The 25,330-nt window shown below is 46.5% G+C and overlaps 5 protein-coding genes across 7 annotated transcripts; 2 read left to right on the top strand and 3 right to left on the bottom strand.

The window, feature by feature from the left end:
- Nucleotides 1-480: 480 nt before the first annotated feature.
- Nucleotides 481-11,749, bottom strand: LOC147192955 (uncharacterized). The gene is made up of 5 exons (XM_086134116.1): nucleotides 11,500-11,749; nucleotides 10,574-10,749; nucleotides 10,203-10,501; nucleotides 2,391-2,523; nucleotides 481-1,916 (listed from the first exon to the last, which is right to left on the bottom strand). Exons 2-5 carry the CDS (start codon nucleotides 10,707-10,709, stop codon nucleotides 1,897-1,899), a joined length of 588 nt encoding a protein of 195 aa, XP_085990242.1. The 5' UTR covers nucleotides 10,710-10,749; nucleotides 11,500-11,749; the 3' UTR covers nucleotides 481-1,896.
- An 821-nt stretch (nucleotides 11,750-12,570) lies between these two features.
- Nucleotides 12,571-14,809, top strand: LOC147192954 (uncharacterized). The gene is made up of 3 exons (XM_086134099.1): nucleotides 12,571-13,195; nucleotides 13,770-14,105; nucleotides 14,201-14,809. Exons 1-3 carry the CDS (start codon nucleotides 12,973-12,975, stop codon nucleotides 14,596-14,598), a joined length of 957 nt encoding a protein of 318 aa, XP_085990225.1. The 5' UTR covers nucleotides 12,571-12,972; the 3' UTR covers nucleotides 14,599-14,809.
- A 101-nt stretch (nucleotides 14,810-14,910) lies between these two features.
- Nucleotides 14,911-20,121, bottom strand: casc3 (casc3 exon junction complex subunit). Its single transcript, XM_086134078.1, has 12 exons — nucleotides 19,900-20,121; nucleotides 18,937-18,961; nucleotides 18,792-18,847; nucleotides 18,517-18,714; nucleotides 18,113-18,261; nucleotides 17,875-18,036; nucleotides 16,910-17,667; nucleotides 16,306-16,476; nucleotides 16,120-16,218; nucleotides 15,857-16,023; nucleotides 15,571-15,758; nucleotides 14,911-15,426 (listed from the first exon to the last, which is right to left on the bottom strand). Exons 1-11 carry the CDS (start codon nucleotides 20,089-20,091, stop codon nucleotides 15,612-15,614), a joined length of 2,124 nt encoding a protein of 707 aa, XP_085990204.1. The 5' UTR covers nucleotides 20,092-20,121; the 3' UTR covers nucleotides 14,911-15,426; nucleotides 15,571-15,611.
- Nucleotides 20,122-20,289: 168 nt separating this feature from the next.
- On the bottom strand, nucleotides 20,290-24,933 carry mettl23 (methyltransferase 23, arginine). Of its 2 annotated transcripts, XM_086134113.1 has the most exons (6): nucleotides 24,786-24,933; nucleotides 24,227-24,306; nucleotides 21,965-22,069; nucleotides 21,653-21,890; nucleotides 21,472-21,556; nucleotides 20,290-21,386 (listed from the first exon to the last, which is right to left on the bottom strand). In XM_086134113.1, the coding sequence occupies exons 3-6, from the start codon at nucleotides 22,046-22,048 to the stop codon at nucleotides 21,218-21,220; spliced, it is 576 nt and encodes a 191-aa protein (XP_085990239.1). In that variant the 5' UTR covers nucleotides 22,049-22,069; nucleotides 24,227-24,306; nucleotides 24,786-24,933; the 3' UTR covers nucleotides 20,290-21,217. The 2 variants fall into 2 exon arrangements, with proteins under 2 accessions (XP_085990239.1, XP_085990238.1); XM_086134112.1 differs by lacking the exons at nucleotides 24,227-24,306; nucleotides 24,786-24,933 and adding an exon at nucleotides 22,563-22,898.
- jmjd6 (jumonji domain containing 6, arginine demethylase and lysine hydroxylase) lies at nucleotides 23,167-25,310 on the top strand. Of its 2 annotated transcripts, XM_086134095.1 has the most exons (6): nucleotides 23,167-23,309; nucleotides 23,581-23,969; nucleotides 24,044-24,330; nucleotides 24,471-24,606; nucleotides 24,801-24,936; nucleotides 25,025-25,310. In XM_086134095.1, the coding sequence occupies exons 1-6, from the start codon at nucleotides 23,181-23,183 to the stop codon at nucleotides 25,154-25,156; spliced, it is 1,209 nt and encodes a 402-aa protein (XP_085990221.1). In that variant the 5' UTR covers nucleotides 23,167-23,180; the 3' UTR covers nucleotides 25,157-25,310. The 2 variants fall into 2 exon arrangements, with proteins under 2 accessions (XP_085990221.1, XP_085990220.1); XM_086134094.1 differs by having other exon boundaries at nucleotides 24,801-25,310.
- The last annotated feature ends 20 nt before the right edge of the window (nucleotides 25,311-25,330 follow it).

Genomic DNA, 25,330 nt, shown 5'->3' with positions numbered 1-25,330 from the left:
GAGTGCAAGTTGAGAAATTGCTACTGCTCCACTATTTGATATTGTAAAAAAAAAAAAATAATAATAATAATTCTCATCCCCCATGTATCGGTCGAGCCCCCTTTTATCCCCGGGAGAGAAGCACTCCTGGAGCCATGCCTGTCAAGCGGCATTGGCAATAGCCGAAGCTAGCAAGACTAACCGTTATCATCCGCACAAGCATTTCCTCGCATCCATTTTGTAAGTAGTGCTTCTTTCTTCCTACCCTGTCCCACTTAGAGACACACACACTCACACACTCGTACTCTAGAGTCCCCCCGCCGCCGCTGCCAGGTCTTTGAATAATTGATTGCAGTAATGTGAAATGGCCGAGTGGATATCGTCTCTGCATCCCGCCCGCCTCTCTGTCCCATCTGACGGTTGCCGTGGCAATGCGCTCCGTTCCTTGCCAGACGCTGCGGTTTAATCTAATCATCATCAATAATGAGATTTGATCGCCAGTTGCATGTAAAGACAGCTTTATTTTGAAATCTTATAAATGTGCGCATGCACTGATTGGCATCCCATAATATCGTGACGCAGCTGAGTGGGTGGTAGCAGAATAGAAATACAAAAATACGAAGGTCACGTGTCAAAAAAATAAAAGTAGCACAAACTGTGTCGCCGTGGACGCGTTTGAACATTTAGAAACTGATTTTTCAATTCAAATCATCTCGAGATAAAAATGTGAACAAAGCAAAAAGTTGCATTTTTTTTGCATTTAATCATGACAAATCCACATCTTGCCAAAACCCGTTTTGGTAATCTTGAAAACTGCCATGTTAACGTCAGGTTAGCTTCAAGCCGGAATTTGTTTAAAACAATCTTGTGGCAGATGGAATTTTTCGGGCGCAGGAGGCAAAATACATCAAGATTTCATGATTGAAGATTTAAGAGTTCAAAATTAGAGAAGATCAAGATCAAAATGTAAACAAGTCAACGGAAGCCTCAAAACATTTGTTCGATCAAAACATCCTGCTCACAACATTTTCGGCTGCAAAAACTGAAAACGACCACGTTACCGTCAAGTCGGTTAACCGTGCGGCAGGCGAACTTGTTGGTTGGACACCATTTTCATGCGCGCGCAAGACCAAACTGCGCCAATGTTAGCTGAGGTTAGCTCGATGACGCTAGTGGTTGGTTAGCAAATTCTTTATTAGTAAATCAGCATGCTAATTATAACCATTAATCGATTCACAAATTATTCAACAACTATTTTGATAATCGAGACGTTCTCTGGTTTCTTGAGTCCTCCATGAAAGCAGACTGATTGTGTTTTTTCAAAGTGAGACATTTGCAAACATCGGCTTTCCATCCATCCATTGTCGAATAAACCAGAACTGAGTCATAATCAATTGATGTTTGTAAATTTTCTGCACAGGCAATTTTGAAATCATGTTTTGGACGAAAGGAACAGAAATTTGATCAGAACATTTACCCGATTTATCAACCAACAGAAGAATCGATGATCAAAATAATTGTTAGTCGCTATAACTTATTTACAAAGTGCTACCGAAAGAAGGCCATGTGACAAAGTGTCACAGGTTGTAAACATGCAGCATTACACGAGATTCCTCGGTGACCTAAGCGTGTCCGCCAACATGTGACGGGCGCTCGCCACGGTAACGGACGGCACAAACAGGCATTTGTAAACTTTTAAGTGGAAAAAAATAATAAATGCTTGTTTGGGTTGCTTTGGTCGGTCATGCAGAAGATGTTCCCCACCGCGAACATAGATGAATGCTGTTGGTCTCCATGGCAACAAGAGTTCCCATGGCGGAGGTAGAACATCGGGGACATGCTCGTCGTGCAGGGACTGGAAGTCGGCGGAGGGGGGTGTGGGGAGGTGTTCTCCGGACGGGAGGCGGCACCGATGTGTTATCCCGATTTCAAAATCACTGTCGGAATAAAGCAAAACAAAATAAGTGTTAGGCTGTCTTTGAAATCCTTCACTCATTCTCATCCTACTCTTGGCATCCCTGCATTGGCCACCTGAGGGCAGTATAATACAGTCCTACAGACACAATCGAAGAGTCACAGATACAGTACTCTCCTTGACTCAGTGAGGTGCAAGAATATTGGTCGTTTTTCACTGAGGATAAAGAATATATGCAAGTGAGCGTGGTTATATTTGTATTTGCTCATGTTTACCAATGGGAAATATAAGCCATGGCTCAGTAAATGTTGGGAAACATTCTCCTAAAGGGCCATCATGCCGAAACCGTCATTACAAATTGTTACCTTGTCTATGTGTTAATTTCATGATCTGAAATCCGAACCACCTGCAAGTGGCCAATGCACGACATTGTGACTTCTGAGTGATTTGGATGCCAGGCATCAAATGTACAACCTAAGCTTAAAAAGTGTCTTACATTCGCGATTGAGTGCGATGGCGGCCACGATGATGGCGATGCCTCCCAAGATGGCCACCACAGACAGCACCATGGCGTTACGGCCCAAACGGCGGGCGCCGTCCACGTTCCCCTGCAGCAGGCTGTTACGAGACTGAAACAACAGTGTGGTGTGAGGCCTTCCATCCATCCATCCATCCATCCATCCAGCAGTCGATTTTCTGTTTTGCTCCTCTTGCTCAGGGTTGTGGAGAGCCTGAGCCGAGTGTAGCTGACTTTGTCCAAAAGGCACAACGAGTTGTTGGACTGCCAATTGTAATAGAGTTTTCTGATCCTAGGAGCTAAGCTGACTGGGGCCCCTGGCAGAGTCATCACAGGGTTCCAACGGGTCCTTTAAGTTAATAAAAAGCCATAAAAAAAGAAGGAAGATTATGTTCTTAAACAACCATGTATAGTCAGGCGTTTTCAGCCGAAAACAACGACAGTGTATAGTAAGGGGTTTTCGGCCCAAAAAAAAACGACCATGTGTAGTAAGGCGTTTTTGGCCGAAAAAAACGACCATGTATAGTAAGGCGTTTTTAGCCGAAAAAAACAACCATGTATAGAAAGGCGTTTTTAGCCGAAAAAAAGGACCATGTATAGTAAGGCGTTTTTAGTCGAAAAAAAACGACCATGTATAGTAAGGCGTTTTTAGCCGGAAAAAAAAGACCATGTATAGTAAGGCGTTTTTAGCCGAAAAAAACCCGACCATGTATAGTAAGGCGTTTTTAGCCGAAAAAAATGACCATGTATAGTAAGCCGTTTTTAGCCGAAAAAAACGACCATGTATAGTAAGGCGTTTTTAGCCGAAAAAAACGACCGTGTATAGTAAGGCGTTTTTAGCCGAAAAAAACGACCATGTATAGTAAGGCGTTTTAGGCCAAAAAAAATGACCATGTATAGGAAGCCGTTTTTAGCCGAAAAAAACGACCATGCATAGTAAGTCGTTTTTGGCCAAAAAAAAAACGACCATGTATAATAGTAAGGCGTTTTTTGCCTAAAAAAAACGACCATGTATAGGAAGGCGTTTTTGGCCCAAAAGATTATCACGTATAGTAAGGCGTTTTTAGCCGAAAATAACGACCATGTATAGGAAGGCGTTTTTGGCCGAAAAAAACGACCATGGATAGTAAGGCGTTTTAAGCTGAAAAAAAAAAGACCAAAAGGAAGGCATTTTTGGCCGAAAAAAACGACCATGTAAAGTAAGGCGTTTTTGGCTGAAAAAAATACCATGGATAGTAAGGCGTTTTGGAGTCGAAAAAAACGACCATGTATAGGAAGGTGTTTTAGTCGAATAGTAAGGCGTTTTTGACCGAAAAAAACGAACATGGTTAGTAAGGCGTTTTAGGGCCAAAAAAATGACCATGTATAGTCAGGCATTTTGGAATAAAAAAAAACGACCATGGTTAGTAAGGCGTTTTTAGCCGAAAATAACGACCATGTATAGTATGGCGTTTTTGGCCGAAAAAAACGACTATGTATAGAAAGGCGTTTTGGAGTCGAAAAAAACAACCATGTATAGTAAGGCATTTTTGGCTGAAAAAAAAGACCATGTATATAGTAAGGCGTTTTTGGCCCAAAAAAAATGATCATGAATAGTAAGACGTTTTGCACTCGAAAAAACGACCATTTATAGTAAGGCATTTTTGGTTGAAAAAAAAACGACCATGTCTAGAAAGGCTTTTTTGGCCGAAAAAAAATGACCATGTATAGTAAGGTGCTTTTAGCCGAAAAAAACACCCATGTATAGTAAGGCATTTTTGGTTGAAAAAAAACGACCATGTCTAGAAAGGCTTTTTTGGCCGAAAAAAACCCGACCATGTATAGTAAGGCATTTTTAGCTGAAAAAAAGACCATGTATACAGTTAGGCGTTTTTGGCCGAAAAAAACGACCATGTATAGTATGGCGTTTTTGGCCGAAAAAAACGACAATGTATGTGAAATGTGAAATCTTTTTTTGGCTAAAAACGCCTTACTATACTATGTCGTTTTTTTTCGGGCTAAAAACGCCTTACTATACTATGTCGTTTTTTTCGGGCTAAAAACGCCTTACTATATATACTATGTCATTTTCTTCGGTCTAAAAACACCTTACTATACTATGTCGTTTTTTTCGGGCTAAAAACGCCTTACTATATATTCTATGACATTTTTTTCGGGATAAAAACGCCTTACTATACTATGTCGTTTTTTTCGGCCTAAAAACGCCTTACTATACTATGTCGTTTATTTCGGCTAAAAACGCCCTACTATACTATGTCGTTTTTTTCGGGCTAAAAACGCCTTACTATACTATGTCGTTTTTTTCGGGCTAAAAGCGCCTTACTATACTATGTCGTTTTTTTCGGGCTAAAAATGCCTTACTATATATACTATGTCGTTTTTTTCGGGCTAAAAATGCCTTACTATATACTATGTCATTTTTTTTCGGGCTAAAAACGCCTTACTATACCTTGTCGTTTTTTCGGGCTAAAAACGCCTTACTATATATACTATGTCGTTTTTTTTCAGGCTAAAAATGCCTTACTATACTATGTCATTTTTTTCGGCTAAAAACGCCTTACTATATATACTATGTCGTTTTTTTCGACCTAAAAACGCTTTACTATACTATGTCATTTTTTTCGGCCTAAAAACGCCTTACCATACTATGTCATTTTTTTCGGACTAAAAACGCCTTACTATACTATGTAGTTTTTTTCGGCTAAAAACGCCTTACTATACTATGACATTTTTTTCGGGCTAAAAACGCCTTACTATACTATGTCATTTTTTTCGGCTAAAAACGCCTTACTATATATACTATGTCGTTTTTTTCGACCTAAAAACGCTTTACTATACTATGTAGTTTTTTTCGGCTAAAAACGCCTTACTATACTATGACATTTTTTTCGGGCTAAAAACGCCTTACTATATACTATGTCATTTTTTTCGGGCTAAAAACGCCTTACTATACTATGTCATTTTTTTCGGGCTAAAAACGCCTTACTATACTATGTCGTTTTTTTTGGGCTAAAAATGCCTTACTATATATACTGTCATTTTTTTCGGGCTAAAAATGCCTTACTATATATTCTATGACATTTTTTTCGGGATAAAAACGCCTTACTATACTATGTCGTTTTTTTCGGCCTAAAAACGCCTTACTATACTATGTCGTTTTTTTCGAGCTAAAAACGCCTTACTATACTGTGTCGTTTTTTTTCGGCTAAAAACGCCTTACTATACTATGTCGTTTTTTTCCGGCTAAAAACGCCTTACTATACTGTCGTTTTTTCGGCTAAAAACGCCTTACTATACTATGTCGTTTTTTTCGGCTAAAAACGCCTTACTATACTATGTCATTTTTTTGGGCTAAAAACGCCTTACTATACTGTCATTTTTTTCGGGCTAAAAACTCCTTACTATACTATGCCGTTTTTTCGGCTAAAAACGCCTTCCTATACTATGTCGTTTTTTTCGGGCTATAAACGCCTTACTATACTATGTTGTTTTTTTCGGGCTAAAAACGCCTTACTATACCTTGTCGTTTTTTCGGGCTAAAAACGCCTTACTATATATACTATGTCGTTTTTTTTCGGGCTAAAAACGCCTTACTATACTGTCGTTTTTTCGGCTAAAAACGCCTTACTATACTATGTCATTTTTTCGGGCTAAAAACGGCTTACTGTACTATGTCGTTTTTTTCGGGCTCAAAACGGCTTACTATACTATCTCGTTTTTTCAGGCTAAAAACGCCTTACTATACATGGTCGTTTTTTTTTCAGGCTAAAAACGCCTTACTATATAGACTATGTCGTTTTTTCGGCCTAAAAGCGCTTTACTATATTATGTCATTTTTTTCGGCCTAAAAATGCCTTACTATATACTATGTCGTTTTTTTCGGGCTATGAACGCCTTACTATACTATGTCGTTTTTTTCGGGCTATGAAAGCTTTACTATACTATGTCGTTTTTTTCGGGCTCAAAACGGCTTACTATACTATGTCGTTTTTTCAGGCTAAAAACGCCTTACTATACATGGTCGTTTTTTTCAGGCTAAAAACGCCTTACTATATAGACTATGTCGTTTTTTCGGCCTAAAAACGCTTTACTATATTATGTCATTTTTTTCGGCCTAAAAACGCCTTACTATACTATGTCGTTTTTTTCGGGCTATGAACGCCTTACTATACTATGTCGTTTTTTTCAGGCTATGAAAGCTTTACTATACTATGTCGTTTTTTTCGGGCTAAAAACGCCTTACTATACTATGTCGTTTTTTTCGGGCTAAAAACGGCTTACTGTACTATGTCGTTTTTTTCAGGCTCAAAACGGCTTAATATACTATGTCGTTTTTTCAGGCTAAAAACGCCTTACTATACATGGTCGTTTTTTTCAGGCTAAAAACGCCTTATATATAGACTGTCGTTTTTTCGGCCTAAAAACGCTTTACTATATTATGTCATTTTTTCGGCCTAAAAACGCCTTACTATACTATGTCGTTTTTTTCAGGCTATGAACGCCTTACTATACATGGTCATTTTTTTCGACTAAAAACACCCTACTATACATGGTCGTTTTTTTTCGGCTAAAAACGCCTTACTATACATGGGCATTTTTTTCAGCCAAAAATGCCTTCCTATACATGGTCGTTTTTTTCGACTCCAAAACGCCTTACTATCCATGGAATTTTTTTAAGCCAAAAACGCCTTACTTTACATGGTCGTTATTTTCGGCTAAAAACGCCTTACTATACGTGATAATCTTTTGGGCCAAAAACGCCTTCCTATACATGGTCGTTTTTTTTAGGCAAAAAACGCCTTACTATTATACATGGTCGTTTTTTTTTGGCCAAAAACGACTTACTATGCATGGTCGTTTTTTTCGGCTAAAAACGGCTTCCTATACATGGTCATTTTTTTTTGGCCTAAAACGCCTTACTATACATGGTCGTTTTTTTCGGCTAAAAACGGCTTACTATACATGGTCGTTTTTTTCGGCCAAAAACGCCTTACTGTACATGGTTGTTTTTTTCTGCCAAAATCGCCTTCCTATACATGGTCCTTTTTTTCTGCCAAAAACGCCTTACTATATACATGGTCGTTTTTTTTCGGCTAAAAACGCCTTACTATACATGGGCGTTTTTTTCAGCCAAAAATGCCTTCCTATACATGGTCGTTTTTTTCGACTCCAAAACGCCTTACTATCCATGGAATTTTTTTAAGCCAAAAACGCCTTACTTTACATGGTCGTTATTTTCGGCTAAAAACGCCTTACTATACGTGATAATCTTTTGGGCCAAAAACGCCTTCCTATACATGGTCGTTTTTTTTAGGCAAAAAACGCCTTACTATTATACATGGTCGTTTTTTTTTGGCCAAAAACGACTTACTATGCATGGTCGTTTTTTTCGGCTAAAAACGGCTTCCTATACATGGTCATTTTTTTTGGCCTAAAACGCCTTACTATACATGGTCGTTTTTTTCGGCTAAAAACGGCTTACTATACATGGTCGTTTTTTTCGGCCAAAAACGCCTTACTGTACATGGTTGTTTTTTTCTGCCAAAAACGCCTTCCTATACATGGTCCTTTTTTTCTGCCAAAAAGCCTTACTATATACATGGTCGTTTTTTTTCGGCTAAAAACGCCTTACTATACATGGGCGTTTTTTTCAGCCAAAAATGCCTTCCTATACATGGTCGTTTTTTTCGACTCCAAAACGCCTTACTATCCATGGAATTTTTTTAAGCCAAAAACGCCTTACTTTACATGGTCGTTTTTTTCGGCCAAAAATGCCTTCCTATACATGGTCGTTTTTTTCAGCTAAAAACGCCTTGCTATTTGACTATAACACCTTACTATACGTGGTCGTTTATTTCGGCCAAAAACGCCTTCCTATACATGGTCGTTTTTTTCAGCCAAAAATGCCTTCCTATACATGGTCGCTTTTTTCGACTCCAAAACGCCTTACTATCCATGGTATTTTTTTCAGCCGAAAACGCCTTACTTTACATGGTCGTTTTTTTCGGCCAAAAATGCCTTCCTATACATGGTCGTTTTTTTCAGCTAAAAACGCCTTACTATCCATGGTCGTTTTTTTCGGCCAAAAACGCCTTGCTATTTGACTATAACGCCTTACTATACGTGGTCGTTTATTTCGGCCAAAAACGCCTTCCTATACATGGTCGTTTTTTTCAGCCAAAAATGCCATACTTACATGGTCGTTATTTTCGGCTAAAAACGCCTTACTATACGTGATCATTTTTTTCGGCCAAAAACGCCTTACTCTACATGGTCGTTTTTTTCTGCCAAAAACGCCTTCCTATACATGGTCGTTTTTTTCTGCCAAAAACGCCTTACTATATACATGGTCGTTTTTTTTTTCGGCTAAAAACGCCTTACTATATATGGTCGTTTTATTTCGGCCAAAAAATCCTTTCTATACATGATCGTTTTTTTGGGCCAAAAACGGCTTACTCTACATGGTCGTTTTTTTCAGCCAAAAACGCCTTACTCTACATGGTCGTTTTTTTCTGCCAAAAACGCCTTCCTATACATGGTCGTTTTTTTCGGCCAAAATCGCCTTACTATACATGGTGGTTTTTTTCCGCCAAAAACGCCTTACTATATACATGGTCGTTTTTTTTCGGCTAAAAACGCCTTACTATACGTGGGGGGGTTTTTTCGGCCAAAAAAGCCTTTCTATACATGATCGTTTTTTTGGGCCAAAAACGGCTTACTATACATGGTCGTTTTTTTCAGCCAAAAATGCCTTCCTATACATGGTCGTTTTTTTCGACTCCAAAACGCCTTACTATATACATGGTCGTTTTTTTCGGCCAAAAACGCCATACTATACATGGTCGTTATTTTCGGCTAAAAATGCCTTTCTATACATTGTCGTTTTTTTCGACCCAAAATGCCTTACTATACATTGTCGTTTTTTTCGGCCAAAAACGCCTTCCTATACATGGTCGTTTTTTTCGGCCAAAAACGGCTTACTATACATGTTCGTTTTTTTCGGCTAAAAACGCCTTCCTATAAATGGTCGTTTTTTCCGGCCCAAAATGCCTACCTATACATGGTCGTGTTTTTTTCGGCCAAAAACGCCTTACTATACATGGTCGTATAGTAAGGCGTTTTTGTCCGAACAAACTGACCATGTATAGTATGCCGTCTTTGGCCAAAAATAACGACCATGCAAATTTTTGAGAACCCACGGGAAGGCCGGAATCGAACGCTGCACCTCCGCAGCACAGGACCAACTCAACTCAACTCAACTGTATTTGTAGAGCACTTTCAAATAGCCATCGCTGCATACAAAGTGCTGTACATGCAGCAACTAACATATACAACAGTGAAGCAACAAATCGGTAACAAGACGGTGGAAAGCACCGAACAGCAAAAACAAGATCAAATTGGAGTCTTGCTGACCATTCGACTACCAGGCGGGGAATGAACGCTTTATATTGTCCCTTGGTTTGTGTGTGAGCGCGAATATTTGTGCGTGGAAGAGGATCAGAAAATGCACGGCCACACACTATTTTGAGAACGCACAGGTAGGCCGGAGACTGAGTTGAACCCTGCACCTTCAGAACGCAACGCCAACGCACTAACCATTCTACTACCAGGCAGGTCATGAACACTCAAGCAGACAGTTCCTAAGGTAAGGGATCAGACATAGCCCAGCTCTAAAACCTCCCATGAAAGACAAAAACTCCCCCTCAGGAGCCAAGACTCGTTTGAGACTTCCACCCAAATCATCTGACTTGAGTCTCCACCTGTGGCTCAGGCTAACATGCTAGCACCTACCATGAGGGAGAATGTGAGGGCCACAATGTTGATGGGCCACAGAGGGCAGAAGCAGGACAGGATGGCCAGCATCAGGTAGTCTGGTGGTTTGGACTCTTGGGCCGGACCCTCTGTCATGGCACTGGGTCGGCGGCCAAGCGACGGCCGTGGGGAGTTGAGCGACGGCCTCGGGGAGTTGTGTGCCACCGAACCCGATCGGCTCTCCGAACGAGGACGCCCGTTGGCGTGACCCCCTTTTACTGGGCTGGACGGGGACGTGGCCATCAAGGCGCAGGGTGCGGCAGCACCCACACCGTTACCTGGAGGTGGAGATGAGGTCTACATGTTTCTCATTTGACTGGACAAAAACCAAGTGGGAGGGGTCTTCTTACCGATCTTGTCGCTCACTGCCAAGTGCTCCGTGGATCCAGTGGTAGGGGGTGGGGTTTCTTGGCTGTCACCGCCTGGTTGGCACGTCACCGCCGCACGCTCGGCGTCTCCGTCTCCCACACGCTGCGACTCGTCCATGCTGCCAGAGGGGCCGGGCTACACAGATGCAAAAGAAAAGCTGGGGACAAAAACAGATATGCTTTGCTGTGATGTTCCAAGATGTGTTTCTTCCAAATCATCTCAATTGTGTCATATCAAAGGCTCGCCCTAAAGGACCGCTAAACAATTTAGAACATTTATTCGCAGGCAATCTGAGGTGCTGCGATAGTGATTTCACGTCACTGATGCCCAGTGACGCATCAACGGCCGGTCAATGAACTTGCAGGAAGGCAGGACAGAAGTCCACGTAACGGAGAGAAGTAATACAAGCTGACCGAGCAAATGAAGTGAAGGATAGTTTGCCTGTGATTGACAGTAAACCAGTCAACTTCTGCTCTCTTCATCTTTTTATTTTTGTTCTGGATAAAGTCAACAGTAGGCAAGCAAAGAGCCAATGCAATAGACGCCACCTGGTGGTGGCTCCCTGCCTTATTTGTGAGCTCACCACCAACAACTGTATTTCTTTTATTTTGAAAAGCCATCAAGGCGTAGACCGAATGAACCCCACCTCAGATTTATAGACTAAAAGAATGTCATTTATTTATGACCGGTGCACTCACTCACACACACACACCCCACCAATGGTGTGTGTGCATTGCAGTTGAAGGTGTGATGCCACACTCAGGTGATTGCACAAAAAGGCGTGACGTGAACCCCCCCCCCCACCAGCACCCAACACCCAACACACACACACACACGCGCGCGTGCACGCACACACCCGCAAGCACATACATGAACACACACACACACACAAACACACAATCCTTACCTGCTCTAACAAACCGGGAGCTGCTGAGTGTTCATTTTTTGGTGAGCAGAAGAAAAAGCTGCGATCCACCGATGTCGGTAACAGCAATGATGATCAACTAAGATTAGCACTGGTCATGATAATTATCATTGGTAGCATCACTTTCATTTGTAATGATGGTGAGCTGGAGTCCAAATGGTGAAAGCTCTGTTGAAAATGATGAAGACAATGAAGACTCTGCTGCAGCTTGACTGCAACAACTGCAAAGGGAGGGGAGGGTGTCTGTGTGTGTGTGTGTGTGTGTGTGTGTGTGTGTGTGTGCGCGTGCGTGCGTGCAAGCGAGCGAGCGAACATGAGCGTCCTCTCATTGCGTGAACGTCAAGAGATCGACAATGTGTCAGCCACGTTTCCTTTATATGTTTATTAATCCATTTGCGACACATGGGTAGAATGTTTGTATGTGGACACGCCCCCTCTGCTGAGAATGACATGCTCACGTATGACCAGTGCGAGTGCTAATCATAGCTCTTATTTTGAAGGGCCAGCAAATGAATTCCGGCGTGTTTGTGCACAACTGCTCTTCTATTCAACGCGGTGTCATAACAGTGCACCAACGCACTCAGCATTGGCATCGTCATCATCATCTAACAGTGCTTTGATTCTCTATCTCTCTTCGTCGACTTTTTCATTTTTTAAATTTATTTTAAAAGGGGAATTTGCAATTGTTTTTTAAATCAGCCATTTTTCATCCATGTTGTTCAACCTGTTTGTCGGACACGATTCGTCTGTGAAAAAAAAAGTGATTTAGCTTTGAATACAATGGTTGAAGTGCAAAATGTATTTCTTTCGAATCTGTTACGAGTCACCGATCGTGTGGTGGTACACACGCCGGCATTGTGTGAGGGTAGCATGGGATCGGTTCCCACTCAGTGACAGTGTGAAACTTAATGTGAATGGTCGTTTGTTCCTGTATGTGCCCTGCGACTGACTGGCGACCAATTCAGGGTGTAGTCTGCCTTCTGCCTGAAGTCAGCTGGGATAGTCTCCAGCAAGCGGTATTGAAAATGGATGCATGAATGGACGAATCTGTTACTATTGTGCCCACTTATTATTCAACGCGTTGCTAATAACTAGGTCGAATTTTCATAGCTAATAATTGACTTGGTCTATATCCATGAAAATAATATTTTTGTCTTACTTTATGGATACGGCATTTGTCATTTTAAAAGCCGCTCAGTGGAAAAAGGACTGAAACCACCTGCTTCTTCAGACGTCAGTTTTACACATTTGTTTTACGTTTCGTTTTGCTTTTTTTAGTATTTCTCTGACATGTCGCCCACAAAATGAACAGCACCCAAACACATTTGGTTTCGTTTGGTAAAATTCTGGCAGTAATTTTGCAAACGCGTTTGGAAGGGACGACTTCCGGTGTGTGCGTGTGTTTTTTTCCGGTCGTTTCCGGGCTGACGAACGCCCGAAATCAAGTCAACAAAGATGAGCAAAATCGGCCAATCGAGCAAAGCTGAAGTGCTGAGCGGTTACCTGATGGAGCGGCTCACGCAGCTGCTGCGGGACATCGTGGATGTAGTGGAGGACGCGGTCAGCGAGTACCGGGAGGAGACGCTGCGGACGCGGCTGGAGAACGAGAGCCTTCGGCGGCAGCTTGGCGAATTCCGAAGGCCGCCTGACGAGCTTTGGGCCCGGCCCCAACCTCCCAGTAAGCCGGCCGAAGTCGCACCTCGCATTCTCGAAGCTCGCTCCCGATGGGGCCGCGTTCGTATTTGCCAGAGATTTGGAGACTCGCCGCAGCTCAAGTGCAACTTAAAACTCCTTTCTTTTCAAGTTTCACCCAGGAACTTTTATTCGGTGACCGTTTAATTCAAGTCCCATTGGTTCTTTCCTTTTGAACAAGCAGACCACGTGTCCTTTTGGATCCATTCATGTTATTGTATTCGAAAATGACGTCAAGTAGTTTGTTCAATTTCGAGGAGAATTGCATTGGATTGGCAATTCGGAGCTGTTGTCAAATCCATCTTTTTCCCTTTACATCGTAGGCACCTGGCTAATGTCAAGCCTTTTTTTTTTTAAATAGCAGCACTTTGCAACAGTTACACCTTTGCGACATCTGGGCTTGATTGCTGTAGTGCAATTTATTGTGGAGTCAAATGCAGCTGCTGGCCGGAGAGCGCACATAATTCCAATTTTAACCTCTTGGCTTCAATATTCTTTTGCCTGGTGTCAGTTTTGAAGTTTTTGCTGAGTGTGTGTTTTTTTTTCTTGTGTGCGTTCAGACTCCAACAAGCATCTCGTTGCTCGCGACCAAGGGCAAGTGTGCGCCGCCACCCACGTCCAAACACCCCCCGCGAGCACGTCCAAGCGGACAGGGGCGGAGCCCCCCCGTCTGGATGAGACCTTTCCCAAAGCGCATTTTGTTGTTCCCGCCTCGACGCTCAGAGAGGAGCCACGGTCCTCTTCCCCACCCGTCATTAAATGTGAACGGGACGAGTTAAAGGTCACGCCTCGCAAAAATTGTGCAGAGTTTCCCATGGCCAGTGTGCACGTTCACTTCTCCAAGGGCAATACCAATGCCAGCACGGTGAAGGAGCGACAACAAACAGAAAGAAACGGTAAAAAAAATGAGCGAGCCAAGATGAGCGATAGCGAAAGAAAGCAGAATCCTTTCAAAAGATTAAAAAATAAATTGTCGTGATTTTTTTTGAAGGCCAGGTTAGAGAGACGGCTGCGGCGGGCGCCATCGTGTACGAGTGTCCCCGCTGCGGTGAGGTCTTTGCTCAAGCGGCCCGGCTGCGCCTCCACCTGGAACAGAAGCGCAAGACCTACGCCTGCAACTGGTGCTGCAAATCCTTCGCGCAGTCGGCCGATCTGCGACGTCACATGCGCACGCACACGGGCGAGCGGCCGCACCGCTGCACCTTTTGCGCCAAGAGCTTCAGCCAGAGGGGAAACCTTCGGCGGCACGTGCGCATCCACACGGGCGAGCGGCCGTACAAGTGCGCCGTGTGTCGTCGCACGTTCAGTGACGGAGACACGCTCAAGAAACACATGCGCACCTACGCGCACCAAAAAGCACGCGACAGCCACGGCGGCGCCGGTACGTGACCGTGCCGCACGTCACGACCGGGATGGACACCAAGTGGCAAGTTTGTAAAACAAGCCAACTTTCTCATCTATTCACTTGTTCAGCATTTCAAACTGGCATTGGAATTATGCCACAGCAACATCATTCACGGCATGAGGTCAAAAGGTGCTTTTCTGGGAGGGGGTGGGGGACAGGTAGCCAAGCACTAAAAACAACTGGAAACATTTATTCCAGCCCATACAAACGTATTCAACAGGGTGGTGAATGTCAAGCTTGATAAGCTGCAAGATACTGATGATGACCTAACACTTTTAAATGAGAAGAAAGCAAAATGTGAAAAGTGTTTTTATTGGGGTGGGCGTCATGGGTCACTGCTGCAAGACAATATACAAACCTAGAAAAATACTCCAGAAAGGAAATGAAAAACATGAAAGCACAATTACAGTTGCAACAGTTGTAAATAAACATGGAGGAGTTCAATTCGTTTACTTGTCCGTGACCAACAAACAAAAAACAACAAATGGCTACCGGTACATTTGCCATCTTGACTCACCTCAGCACAAACTCAAGTAGACTGGGACCTTCAAAATTATATTATCCACACTTGGTTTTTCTTTTGCCTCGAATGTCAAGGGGCGGGCTGAACAGAAGGAAGGCCGACGGGGGCGGGGCCATCTGGCGGAAATGGTCACGTGACCTCACGGGAAGGGGACGCCATCGCCGTCCAGACCCGCACGTACGCTTCAGGCCAACGCGCTGGAAGAGGGAAGCCAGCAGAGCGGCTGAGGGTCACATGACTGGCCGGTCCAGACGGATGCTGCGTGTCGGACTGATGCTCCGCGTCGGACCTGACAAAAAAAAAAAAAGTACTTTAGTGCAATGATGCCAGGAGTTGAAATGTCTCCTGAAGGGCGCTTCCACGTTGAATTGAAATAATCAAAACTTTTTGGGGGGACTTGCACAAGATCAATGTGCGGGTATGATTGGCTCACCTGCTCGGGCGTGCCCGGTTTGGAAGGGGATCGGCGCCGGCTCACTCGGAGGCAAAGGGCACTTCGGGAGGGGGGGGCTTGACGGTCACGGGTTGAGACGTGCGGCGGGGCGGCGAAGGTTTGGGCTGAGCCTGCTGCTGCATCGTGTCATAATAGGTCACGCCCCCGTACGTCACCTGCGCTTGACCCTAAAGGGCAGGAAGTAACGACACATCATCATCATCATCACTTTCCGATCGACCGCCATCCCCCCCGTTTTGGGACGGCGTGCCGTTTCTTGGTGTACCTGAGGGCTCGGGTACATGGCGGGGTAAGGGAAGGTCATGACCCCTTGCGGTGGGTAGAAAGGCGGCGGCAGAAGTTGCTGCGGTTGCCCTGGCGACAGAGGGACAGGTGGGCCTCCATAGAGGGTGGGGTTTGCGATGGGGCCACCTGATTGGTGGGGATGGATACCTGAGGCGGCGACACACACAAAGAGCATATAGAAAAACAAAATAAAATTCGAGAGAGAGAGAAATGGGACATGCTTGAATGTGTTTGAAGACCAACCTGGATGGGGGATGTGCATTTCTGGCTGGACCAGCATGCCTTGGGGCGGCATGGGTGCCGCTCCATCGCCGTGCGTGTAAATTGGTCCCTGGTACGTTACTGGCGAATGCAAACACAACCGATTCAATTTGTCAGCGAGTTAACGCCGGCCGGGAGGAGCGAGGAGAACAAGAGAGCAATCCTAACTGGGTTCGTAGTAGTGTCCTTCCATGACGCCCATGTGCATGGGCGCCGCTTCGGCGACACCTCTCTGTCTCTGGGACGAGTAACGTTTGGCCCGGTTGGAGCCGCCCGACAGCTCGTCCAGCGCCGAGAACGCCGGTGGCCTGCCGGCGACGTGAAGGCCGCCACTCAGGCCTGCGGACGACGACAAACAAAGCGGTGGGATCGTTCCTTCCGCCGTGCACCGAAAAGCCCCTTGCAGCCCGAGCGATGTGGCGCAAATGTGCGGTTGTCATCAAATGACCCGTTTGAGATTTGACTTGATGGGAGAGGCCTCTCTCAACGTAAGAAAAGTGCGTGTGCATCGCTAAATGCATGATCATTTTTGCTCCCAAAGGCTATTGTTAAATGTTCCTGTTTGCATTGCGGGATACGGATATGATATCAGCGCCGAAACCTTGATTTGGATTCCACAATCACTGTGCCCGCTTCTCATTTCCTCCTGCCGCATCACAATCACGCCATTTTGATATTGTGGACGATGTGAAGCAATGAACCGAAAACTTCCTCACCACTCCAACAGAATTTTCCTCAAACTGGCGTCAAAAAGAGGTTTGTCGTGTCTCACCTCTCATCTCCGAGTGGACGTAGGAGGCGGGGTTCTGGTTCCATGACTGTCCGGGCACCAGACTGAGCCGAGCCACATCCTGGTCGAGCTCGGTCCCGCCTCGCCCCGCCGTGTTCTTCACCCCCGCCGCCGTCTCCTCCACCGACGTCTGTTTGCTGCCTAATTCGGCCGGCCGAGAGCGACTCCTACGAGCCAGCGAGTACGACTTTCGCTCGACGGGCCGCTCGGCGGGAGGGGAGGCTTCCCGGGGGGCCGCCGACGCGTGGGGAGTTTGGGCTGAGGCGGAGCCCCCCTGCTGTACCGGCGGCTGCCTCCGAGGCGACGCACTCCGATACGGCGCGTGCTCAACGGGCAGCGTCCCACTACTCTGGAGGCGGTCCTCTTGGCTAACCGGGGGGTCCTCGGTCGCCCTCCCCACGCCGCCGTGAACTCCCCTGCCGGCCACCCCCCTTTCTGCCGGCGACTCGGGCGGACCTTTGGGGCCCGCTCTTTCTCTGGCATGGAGCTGAGGAGTGTGCGATTCTCTCCCTCCGTGGTGGGGCTGATGTGACGAAAAGTGGGGGGGGCGGCTGCGGGGAGGGTTGCTGCGCTGGCCGGACGCAAGTGGGACGGAGGCGGGAGATGCGTGATGAGGAGGAGCGCCTCGGCCGGGACCCCCGCCGCTGCTTCCTCTTCCTCCCCGATTGCTCTGCCAGGAGCGCAGGGCTCGGTCTCCCCCGTCCCGCCATCGCTGCTCTCGGTTGGGGGACGCCGACGACCTGCGCACACAAACAAACTTGATGCCACGCAAGCTGGGACCCCAAAAGAAAAGCTCCCATTGTTGATTTTAACCTCATCCAAAACACAAGTAACATGGACATGATTCAAAACAGGGGTGACTTTTTTTTTAAACTCAATTTGCATCAAGAATCAAAACGCGTGTTCGTGTCGCGCAAACGAGAGGAAGATGAGCGGCGCTCGCTCACCGAGGTCGGCGATGCGCGAAGGAGCGCTCGCCGTTGCGGATGTCGTAGCCGTAGCTGGCGATGAGCTCCTCGCGACTCTTGGGCGCTTGCTCCTCCTCGCGGAACTTGTCGTGCTCCCAGCGCCCTTCGTCCTTCCACAGCTTCCTGTTCCTGCCTTTGGGCCTGGACGGGACACAAGAGGACAAGAGGGGTGAGATGCCATTGGCGAATGGAGACAACCGAGCAGAGACGGCGTTACCTCTCTTCCTCTTGGGTGTGGCCTCTGACGTCGTGCTCAAAGAAGAGACCCTTGCGGGGGATGTAAGCCGGGTTCTTGCGGTCCTCGTCGTCATCCAGCTGCTGGCCCGACTGCCCTCCAGCTTTGGTCTCGGGGTCCACAGTCGACTCCTGCGGGTCACCCGAAGTGAGCGAGTCGAGCTGTGCCGTTCCAGCCGAGCGAGGCCCCACCACGACGCGTTAGCAAGTAAGATCAATACGAAGCCTTCGTATTGGTCAGTGTAGGTCGTTTATGTACATTAAAGTGAATGTGACTTGTACTCATGAACAATTATGAGCTCAGCTTATAGACGAGACAGACGTACTGTTTCATCCACACGAGCTGTCAAACAAAAACTTGACACGTGGAGCGAGCATGTCACTAACCTGACCATCGCCGCTCTGTCGCTCTCCTGCCAACTTCCCTTTTTCATCCGACTCCTTGTCCTCTTTACTCTTCTCTTCCGCGCCTTCATCATCCTCTCCCAGAGCCAATTCTGCCGGAGCGGCGGGTTCAGATGGGCCGGCCGCCGCCGGAGCTTCTTCGTCACTGTATCCGTCTGCGTCTTCCTCTTCTTCTGCTCCCTGCACCAAGACCAAGTTAACGTTTCCCAAGACAGGCTTGAGCTTGCGCCGACGTCAGAGACGGACGGTGCTTTTACCTCGGAGTGGGAGGCAATTTCTTCCGGATCTGCGCTGTCGTAGTCCGAGAGGACGGCTGATGTGTGCAAACACACCCAGGAGACGTGTTAAATGTGACACAAGTGCAAAAAGCAAAGCACAAATGAATGATCAATGAGATTTTACCTTCTCCTACTCCATCTTCACTCTCCTGAAAAAGAGAAAACAAGCAAACCTTCACTCCCAAAATAACAACATGTTTAAAGCTCCCATAACACAATGTACTCCCTCCCCACCAAATAATCTTTGATGTCCTCTTATTAGGTTTGCAAAAGAATTTGGGTTGCGAAAGCCCAGGGGGCCCCTTTTTCCCGCTATTCAAATTGGTCGAAAACACCTGGTCTTTAAAACGGCCGGCTTTCACTGTAATGTTGAGTACGTAAACAAGCTTTGCTCTGATTGGATCGTTGTTTCCCTCAAACAGAATACACAAAACTGCTTTCCTCTGATTGACAGTTGGGGATATCTCAGTGTCTTTGGCAGCCTTGTCTGGAATTCACTAAGCAATGAGCAATAATGAGCCACACGGACGCCCTAAACGACGAACCTGTATAAGCCTTTTGAGACTGCACATAAATCACATAGCACGTGAATCACAACGAATAACACAGACAAGACAGAGAAATAATAAAGGAAGAAATGCGGCGGTACAAGTGAGATTTTATTTCGATTTAACATAAGATAATTGGTCTACGCGCATGAAGGACTGCACAAATCAAAAGTTTACTTTTGAGAGGCTTTAACATCCGACTAACTTGTGGCCCAAGCAGACTGATTACGTTGAGGCATGTGCGGAAGCTCAAAAAGACGACTTTTGGGCTTCTCAGTTTGAAAAGCAGCATTTATACAGAGTGACGTCACGCACAAGGAGCTCAAGCCAAGTCTCCAAAAAGTAAGATCGATGTTGCACCCTTCAAGCTTTGCTTCATATGACATGTTTGACGTCATCGCGTAAACTCGCGTACCACAACGGTTTCCCGGACAACAAGCACGGAACTTGAAAGAAGCCTTTTCTTTGGCCATGACATTTGTCGCAGGCAAGCCGCCTGGCGGGCGCGCTAACGTTAGCACGAAGCTAAGTGCACTCACACACTCGGATTGCACTTCCTCCTTGGCCTCGGGGCGCTCCGAAGCGACCTCGGCCGGTTCGGGCTCCTTCCCTCCGCGGCTCTTGCTCGTCTGGGAGCCCGAATCCCGACTCTCCGAGCCCGAAGCGGACTCGTCCTCGTCGTCGTCACTGTCCTGGGACGCGCGCGTCCTCCTTCGCCGCCGGTCCGCCATCTTACTTCCACAGGAATGATGCTGGAAACGCACAGATGCATTGTGGGGCGGGGGAAACTGCGTCTTCTTCTTTGTCGTACAGTCGCATGTTGCTCATTAGCGCCCCCAGCTGTCTCTGTGGACAGTTTATTGATCTTTGTCTGGTTTCCCTCATGGTTTCGATTTCGGGACCCAAATGGCTTCAACACACGAAGATGAGAAAGCGAGCAACTTTTTTTTATTCTTTTAATGCACGCAATGCAATTTATAAAACTCTCCATGCGAGAGAAACTACTGTGTTTGTGCAGCAAGTCCGTGGGAAGACAAGTAGAAAAAAAGGAAACAATAGAAAAGCACCGCAATTTAGCCCAAATCATTCCGTGTTCTCAATGTATTACAATTCCCAACCTAAATAACGGAAGCATGGAACTGCCTTTAAAAGGCAAACTCGTTCGACCGATTTCAATGCGTTCGAATGAGTTTGACAGTCAAAAAATGTTAACGTCACACTGGCAATTCCACGCTTCTTTAAGGCTGCAATTAAATTGCTGGAAAGTTGAAGATATTTTAATTGTATGTCACAAATCAATTGTGATTTCAAAATCAACCTTTATGTCATCTTTTTCATCATTCAAAGAGCAAGAAACAAATGCACTCAGCAGTGTACATATAGAATGATTATAATATGATATTATTATTCTCACTGACATTGTATCGCACCATATTAAGTTAAATGTTGCCCACTCAGCAGCTATTGCTTCCTGGCCATCATGGAAGGGGGATTCTCTCATCCTCGCCCCTGTCAAGGTTTCTCATTCCCCCCACAGATGTTTTTTGGGGGGAAATTCTTCCTTGCCCTCCTGGAGGTTAAGATCAAAAGATGTCGTTATTTGTCAACTGTGGACATGTGAAAGACTTAGAGACTTTCCCCATGATTGAGGGTTATGGAAACAAAATCGACTTGACATGAACTTGTCAGAAAAGGACGTTTTGCATTTGATGGACACCTTTGATTTGTCGTCCTCGCCAACATATCCAACAAAGCTCCATAGATGAAAACTAAACGGTGCACCCGCTTGGCCTTCGTTTGGTTCCATTTGCTGTCATTGTCACTTTCTGCTAAGGGGAAAAACATGGACGTGGCCTTTCATGTGTCCTTGTCCGTCTTGAGCGTCACAATCATCATCTGAATACTGTGGTTGCCGGGTAAATTGGATCCAGCCAACTCAGATGTATTGGCCTCAAATGTCTCCAGATCAACGTCCACACAGGCCAGCTTCCACCTGTGCAGCAGCGCCTCAATGCTCCAATCGGCACTGCAAGACGTGGAAACACATTATTGCGAACGCAAATGCTTTTGTGCTTTGTACAGCTGCCGTTACAGTGCGCATGTTCACGCACCTTCGTTCTTGGTATGTCACCCAAAATTGAGCGCTGGGGTTCTTTCGAAGAAGAAAAACCACGGTGACCAGGACGTCTTCAAAGTCTGCAATCAGATGGAGATACAAGTGGAAGGTAGGAAATAGCAAATACAAGGTTTCGACTTCCTGCGGGTTGTTTCGGGTCAAGTGGATGTGGTTACCCCGAGGCTCGTAGAAAACGTCGGACGCCAAGATGAGGTGGAGTGGTGGAAGCTGGAGCAGGTCGGGGGAGACTTCCCCCCAGGTGAGAGGCACTGTTAACACGTCATGCAGACCATTGGCCTCACAGCTGCGTCTGCAGTTTTCCAAGCACGCCGGCGCGTCGGCATTATCAGACAGGATGACCTTGGCGCCACAGCGGGACGCCAGCACGCCTGGAAGACTCACACCTGCACCCAGCTGTGGAAGCAAAGACGTCACCGTCAGCATTATCATCGTTGTCAATCATCATCATTCGTGTTCGGCAGCCTCACCTCCAGCACGGTCTTGTCCTTCACGTCAGCTCTTCTGCTCCAGATGTACTGAGCCAACACCACTGCACTGGGCCATACGTACATGCCATATTGCGGGTCCAACACCTGGCCGCACAGTAAATAACCTTTAATAAGTCACACTCAGTTATTTCTTCATCGCTGTGTTTATTTACCAAAGGTTTTGGCCCACCAATACATCAATCCTGTTGATAGGCTGTGCATCACACGTTAAACAAATATGGTGGCACTTAACACAAAGCGGTATAAGTCATGAAACCATTTTGGCCTTGATACACAACGACGATGAAGCGACAACAAAGTCGCATCGGGAGAAAAGCTAAACTCAACTTTTTGGATTTTAGTTTTCCGGTTTGTCTCGGCGCGTACAATGACCACGAACAAAACGGGGCGTTTCAAAGTTCTTCGGAAAAACCACCACGCATGGACACAACACAACAAACAACAGCAAATTAAGGAGGCCCCCCGACAGCGACAAGTTGCCGTTGTACCGTTTTGTCATCGATATTGGCCAGTGCTAGGCGTCCGTCATCGCTTGCGTGCCCTTTGCGGAGCCCCTGTCGGATTTCACGAGTTTTACCTCAGGAATGGACACACTCAGCGACTCGTGCGAGTCGTTCTTGGTTTCCTCAAAGGTGAATGTTCTAAGAGTCACTGTGGTAGTTTCGGGTCCCATGTCGTTCATCTCCTTTTAGGATACGTCGGGATAATTTGGGGCAAATTACTGTCGGGATGTCTTCCTGTCATTACAATTGCGATCGTATCTTTTCCGGCACGGTGCTTTAACAACCAATCAAATCATTTTATGTGACTGGTTGGAGGACCCGTCCAACAGTAGAACCAATGGAAAGAGCCTCCTTTGTATGAGCACTGGCCAATGAGCAACGAATAAGTGCTTCGGGGGCGTGTCCCAGATTGACAACCAGTTGCGATAGCATTGTGTCCCTCTGCCGCTAACTCGACTCGCTCTTGCCCCCTCGCCATTCGGGCGAATTATATGTGATGATCTTCAGTGTCATAAGAGCTGACATGGAGCTACGTTGGACATGTTGCCACGTCTTATCAAGGGATTAGCTCGCTGGATAATTTTCGGTCCTGATCAGAACACAGAAGCGAACGAGCGCACAAAGCGCTAGCTCCTCGTTAGCTTGATTAAGTAGCGTCGCTGGCCGAATCGAAGGAAGGAAGGAAGGAAGGAATGAACCACAAGAGCAAGAAGAGGATTAAAGAGGCCAAACGGAGCGCCAGGCCTGAGTTGAAGGATTCGTTAGACTGGATCAAGCACGCTTATCATGACAATTTCAACGTGTCGCACAGCTCCGTCAAGGTAACCGGCAAATAGCACGCGAGGCTAAGCTAAAGGCAGCTAGCCGCGGCTAACTAATCACGACGACGGTCTTTCCAGAATCTTCTCGACGTGATCACACAATCCAGCCAACCTTTGGCCGATCGTAACTTTACTAGTTGTTACAATGATATCCTTTGCTGAATAGCAGTCAAGACGGCAGACAATGAAAACGTCAACGTCAGGGGCACTGTAGGCTAGTCCAAATGTGCAAAGGTTCAAAGTGTGCTTTTGTCCACGTTTGTCGCCACAGGACAATGTGGAACGAGTAGACGCGCTGCGTCTGAGCCCCGACAAGTTCATCGAACGCTTCGAGAGGCCCTACAAGCCCGTGGTTCTGCTCCGCTGTCAGGAGTCTTGGGCAGCGCAGCAAAAATGGACCGTGGAGCGGCTCAAGCGCAAGTATCGCAACCAAAAGTTCAAATGCGGCGAGGACAACGACGGCTACTCGGTCAAGATGAAGATGAAGTACTATGTGGACTACCTGGAGAGCACACGTGACGACAGCCCGCTTTACATCTTCGACAGTAGCTACGGCGAGCACGCCAAACGACGGAAACTGCTCCAAGACTACCAGGTGCCCGTCTACTTCACCGATGACCTCTTCCAATTCGCCGGAGAGAAGCGACGTCCGCCCTATAGGTGAGTGGCCCTTGCAAGGACCTTCTTACCATGGTGATCCGACGTGACACCGATTTTTATGTTTTTGTCCTCAGGTGGTTTGTGATGGGCCCTGCTCGTTCTGGCACTGGCATCCACATCGACCCGTTGGGCACCAGTGCCTGGAACGCGCTGGTCCAAGGACATAAGAGGTGGTGCCTGTTCCCCACCAACACACCTCGAGATCTCATCAAAGTGAACCGCGAAGATGGAGGCAACCAGCAGGACGAGGCCATCACCTGGTTTAACGTGGTCTACCCCCGCACGCAGCAGCCCGGTTGGCCTCCCGAGTTCCGACCGCTCGAGATCCTGCAGAGACCTGGAGAAACAGTCTTTGTGCCAGGTCAGTTGGAAGATGATTTGACTTAGAAATACCCGTGAGCCTCTTTTGATCACCGTTTGACCCGAATGCAGACCATAAATTGAACTTGGCGAGGCTCAGGCAACCAACATGCGCATTGATGTTGCGGTTGTCACTAACAGGCGGCTGGTGGCACGTGGTGCTCAATCTGGACACGACCATCGCCGTCACGCAGAACTTTGCGAGCATCACAAATTTCCCCATCGTGTGGCACAAAACCGTACGAGGGCGGCCCAAACTATCCAGGAAGTGGTACCGGTAAGAAGCGTGCCATTTCCATGATGACAATGACCATGACAGTGCTGCCTTGACTTGCCAACGCCCCATCCCTTAGGTTTTTCCAGCTGCGAGCTGTCACTTGTGTTTTAAGCTTCTTGTTGTGAGCCCAAATCTGGCTGATCTTGTTAACAAGGCACATGTTGAGTGTTTTTTCTTACGTGTGTACCGGTCAGGATCCTGAAGCAGGAACGACCCGATCTGGCGGCGCTGGCTGACCGAGTTGACCTGCAGGAGTCGACGGGCATCGCGTCTGACAGCTCCAGCGACTCGTCCTCATCCTCATCCAGCTCATCTGACTCAGACTCAGAGGTATATTGTGTCAGGTTGCTCTCCCGATTGTTTCTTTCTTTTAAAGCTGACGCCTTTCGACTATTTTTTTTTTTTTTGGTCCCTGAAGGCCGAGTCATGTTTGCAAGGGGAGGCCGCATCCCACCACAGGAAGAAGAGACGCACGTGCGGCATGGCGGCCAACGGAGATGTCCGCGCTCACGATGACTGCTTGAGTAAAGCGAGGAGCTCGTCGCGCTAATGCCACTGCACGCACTGCCACTTTTTAAATTTTTTTTATTCTACCATGGTAAAGACGTTCCTGCGGTGGAGATGTTTTAACTTGGTTCAGGAAGCACATGTGCCTTGTCAAACATCATTTGTGTTGATCAATAAAATGTTTAGTAAGATTTAAATGGCATTGAGTGATGTCACC

Source organism: Hippocampus guttulatus, chromosome 16 (assembly GCF_054856545.1).
Source record: "Hippocampus guttulatus isolate MCC_2025c chromosome 16, RoL_Hgut_1.0, whole genome shotgun sequence".
Classification (NCBI taxonomy): Eukaryota; Metazoa; Chordata; class Actinopteri; order Syngnathiformes; family Syngnathidae; genus Hippocampus; species Hippocampus guttulatus.
The sequence above is the reverse complement of the archived record's forward strand: the minus strand, read 5'-3'. Positions and strand labels throughout refer to the sequence as shown.

Coding starts and splice junctions, on each gene's coding strand:
- LOC147192955 (XM_086134116.1), bottom strand. CDS start 10,709: ATGGACGAGTCGCAGCGTGTGGGAGACGGAGACGCCGAGCGTGCGGCG. Junction 10,502..10,573: donor GGCAGTGAGCGACAAGATCG/GTAAGAAGACCC, acceptor CTCCACCTCCAG/GTAACGGTGTGGGTGCTGCC. Junction 1,917..2,390: donor CATCGCACTCAATCGCGAAT/GTAAGACACTTT, acceptor TTATTCCGACAG/TGATTTTGAAATCGGGATAA.
- LOC147192954 (XM_086134099.1), top strand. CDS start 12,973: ATGAGCAAAATCGGCCAATCGAGCAAAGCTGAAGTGCTGAGCGGTTAC. Junction 13,196..13,769: donor GGCCCGGCCCCAACCTCCCA/GTAAGCCGGCCG, acceptor GTGTGCGTTCAG/ACTCCAACAAGCATCTCGTT. Junction 14,106..14,200: donor ACAACAAACAGAAAGAAACG/GTAAAAAAAATG, acceptor TTTTTTTTGAAG/GCCAGGTTAGAGAGACGGCT.
- casc3 (XM_086134078.1), bottom strand. CDS start 20,091: ATGGCGGACCGGCGGCGAAGGAGGACGCGCGCGTCCCAGGACAGTGAC. Junction 18,848..18,936: donor TGAAGATGGAGTAGGAGAAG/GTAAAATCTCAT, acceptor TGCACACATCAG/CCGTCCTCTCGGACTACGAC. Junction 15,759..15,856: donor CCATGTACCCGAGCCCTCAG/GTACACCAAGAA, acceptor CCTGCCCTTTAG/GGTCAAGCGCAGGTGACGTA.
- mettl23 (XM_086134112.1), bottom strand. CDS start 22,667: ATGAACGACATGGGACCCGAAACTACCACAGTGACTCTTAGAACATTC. Junction 21,557..21,652: donor CGTTTTCTACGAGCCTCGGG/GTAACCACATCC, acceptor ATCTGATTGCAG/ACTTTGAAGACGTCCTGGTC. Junction 21,387..21,471: donor GTGACATACCAAGAACGAAG/GTGCGTGAACAT, acceptor CACGTCTTGCAG/TGCCGATTGGAGCATTGAGG.
- jmjd6 (XM_086134094.1), top strand. CDS start 23,181: ATGAACCACAAGAGCAAGAAGAGGATTAAAGAGGCCAAACGGAGCGCC. Junction 23,970..24,043: donor AAGCGACGTCCGCCCTATAG/GTGAGTGGCCCT, acceptor TTTTGTCCTCAG/GTGGTTTGTGATGGGCCCTG. Junction 24,607..24,800: donor CTATCCAGGAAGTGGTACCG/GTAAGAAGCGTG, acceptor TGTACCGGTCAG/GATCCTGAAGCAGGAACGAC.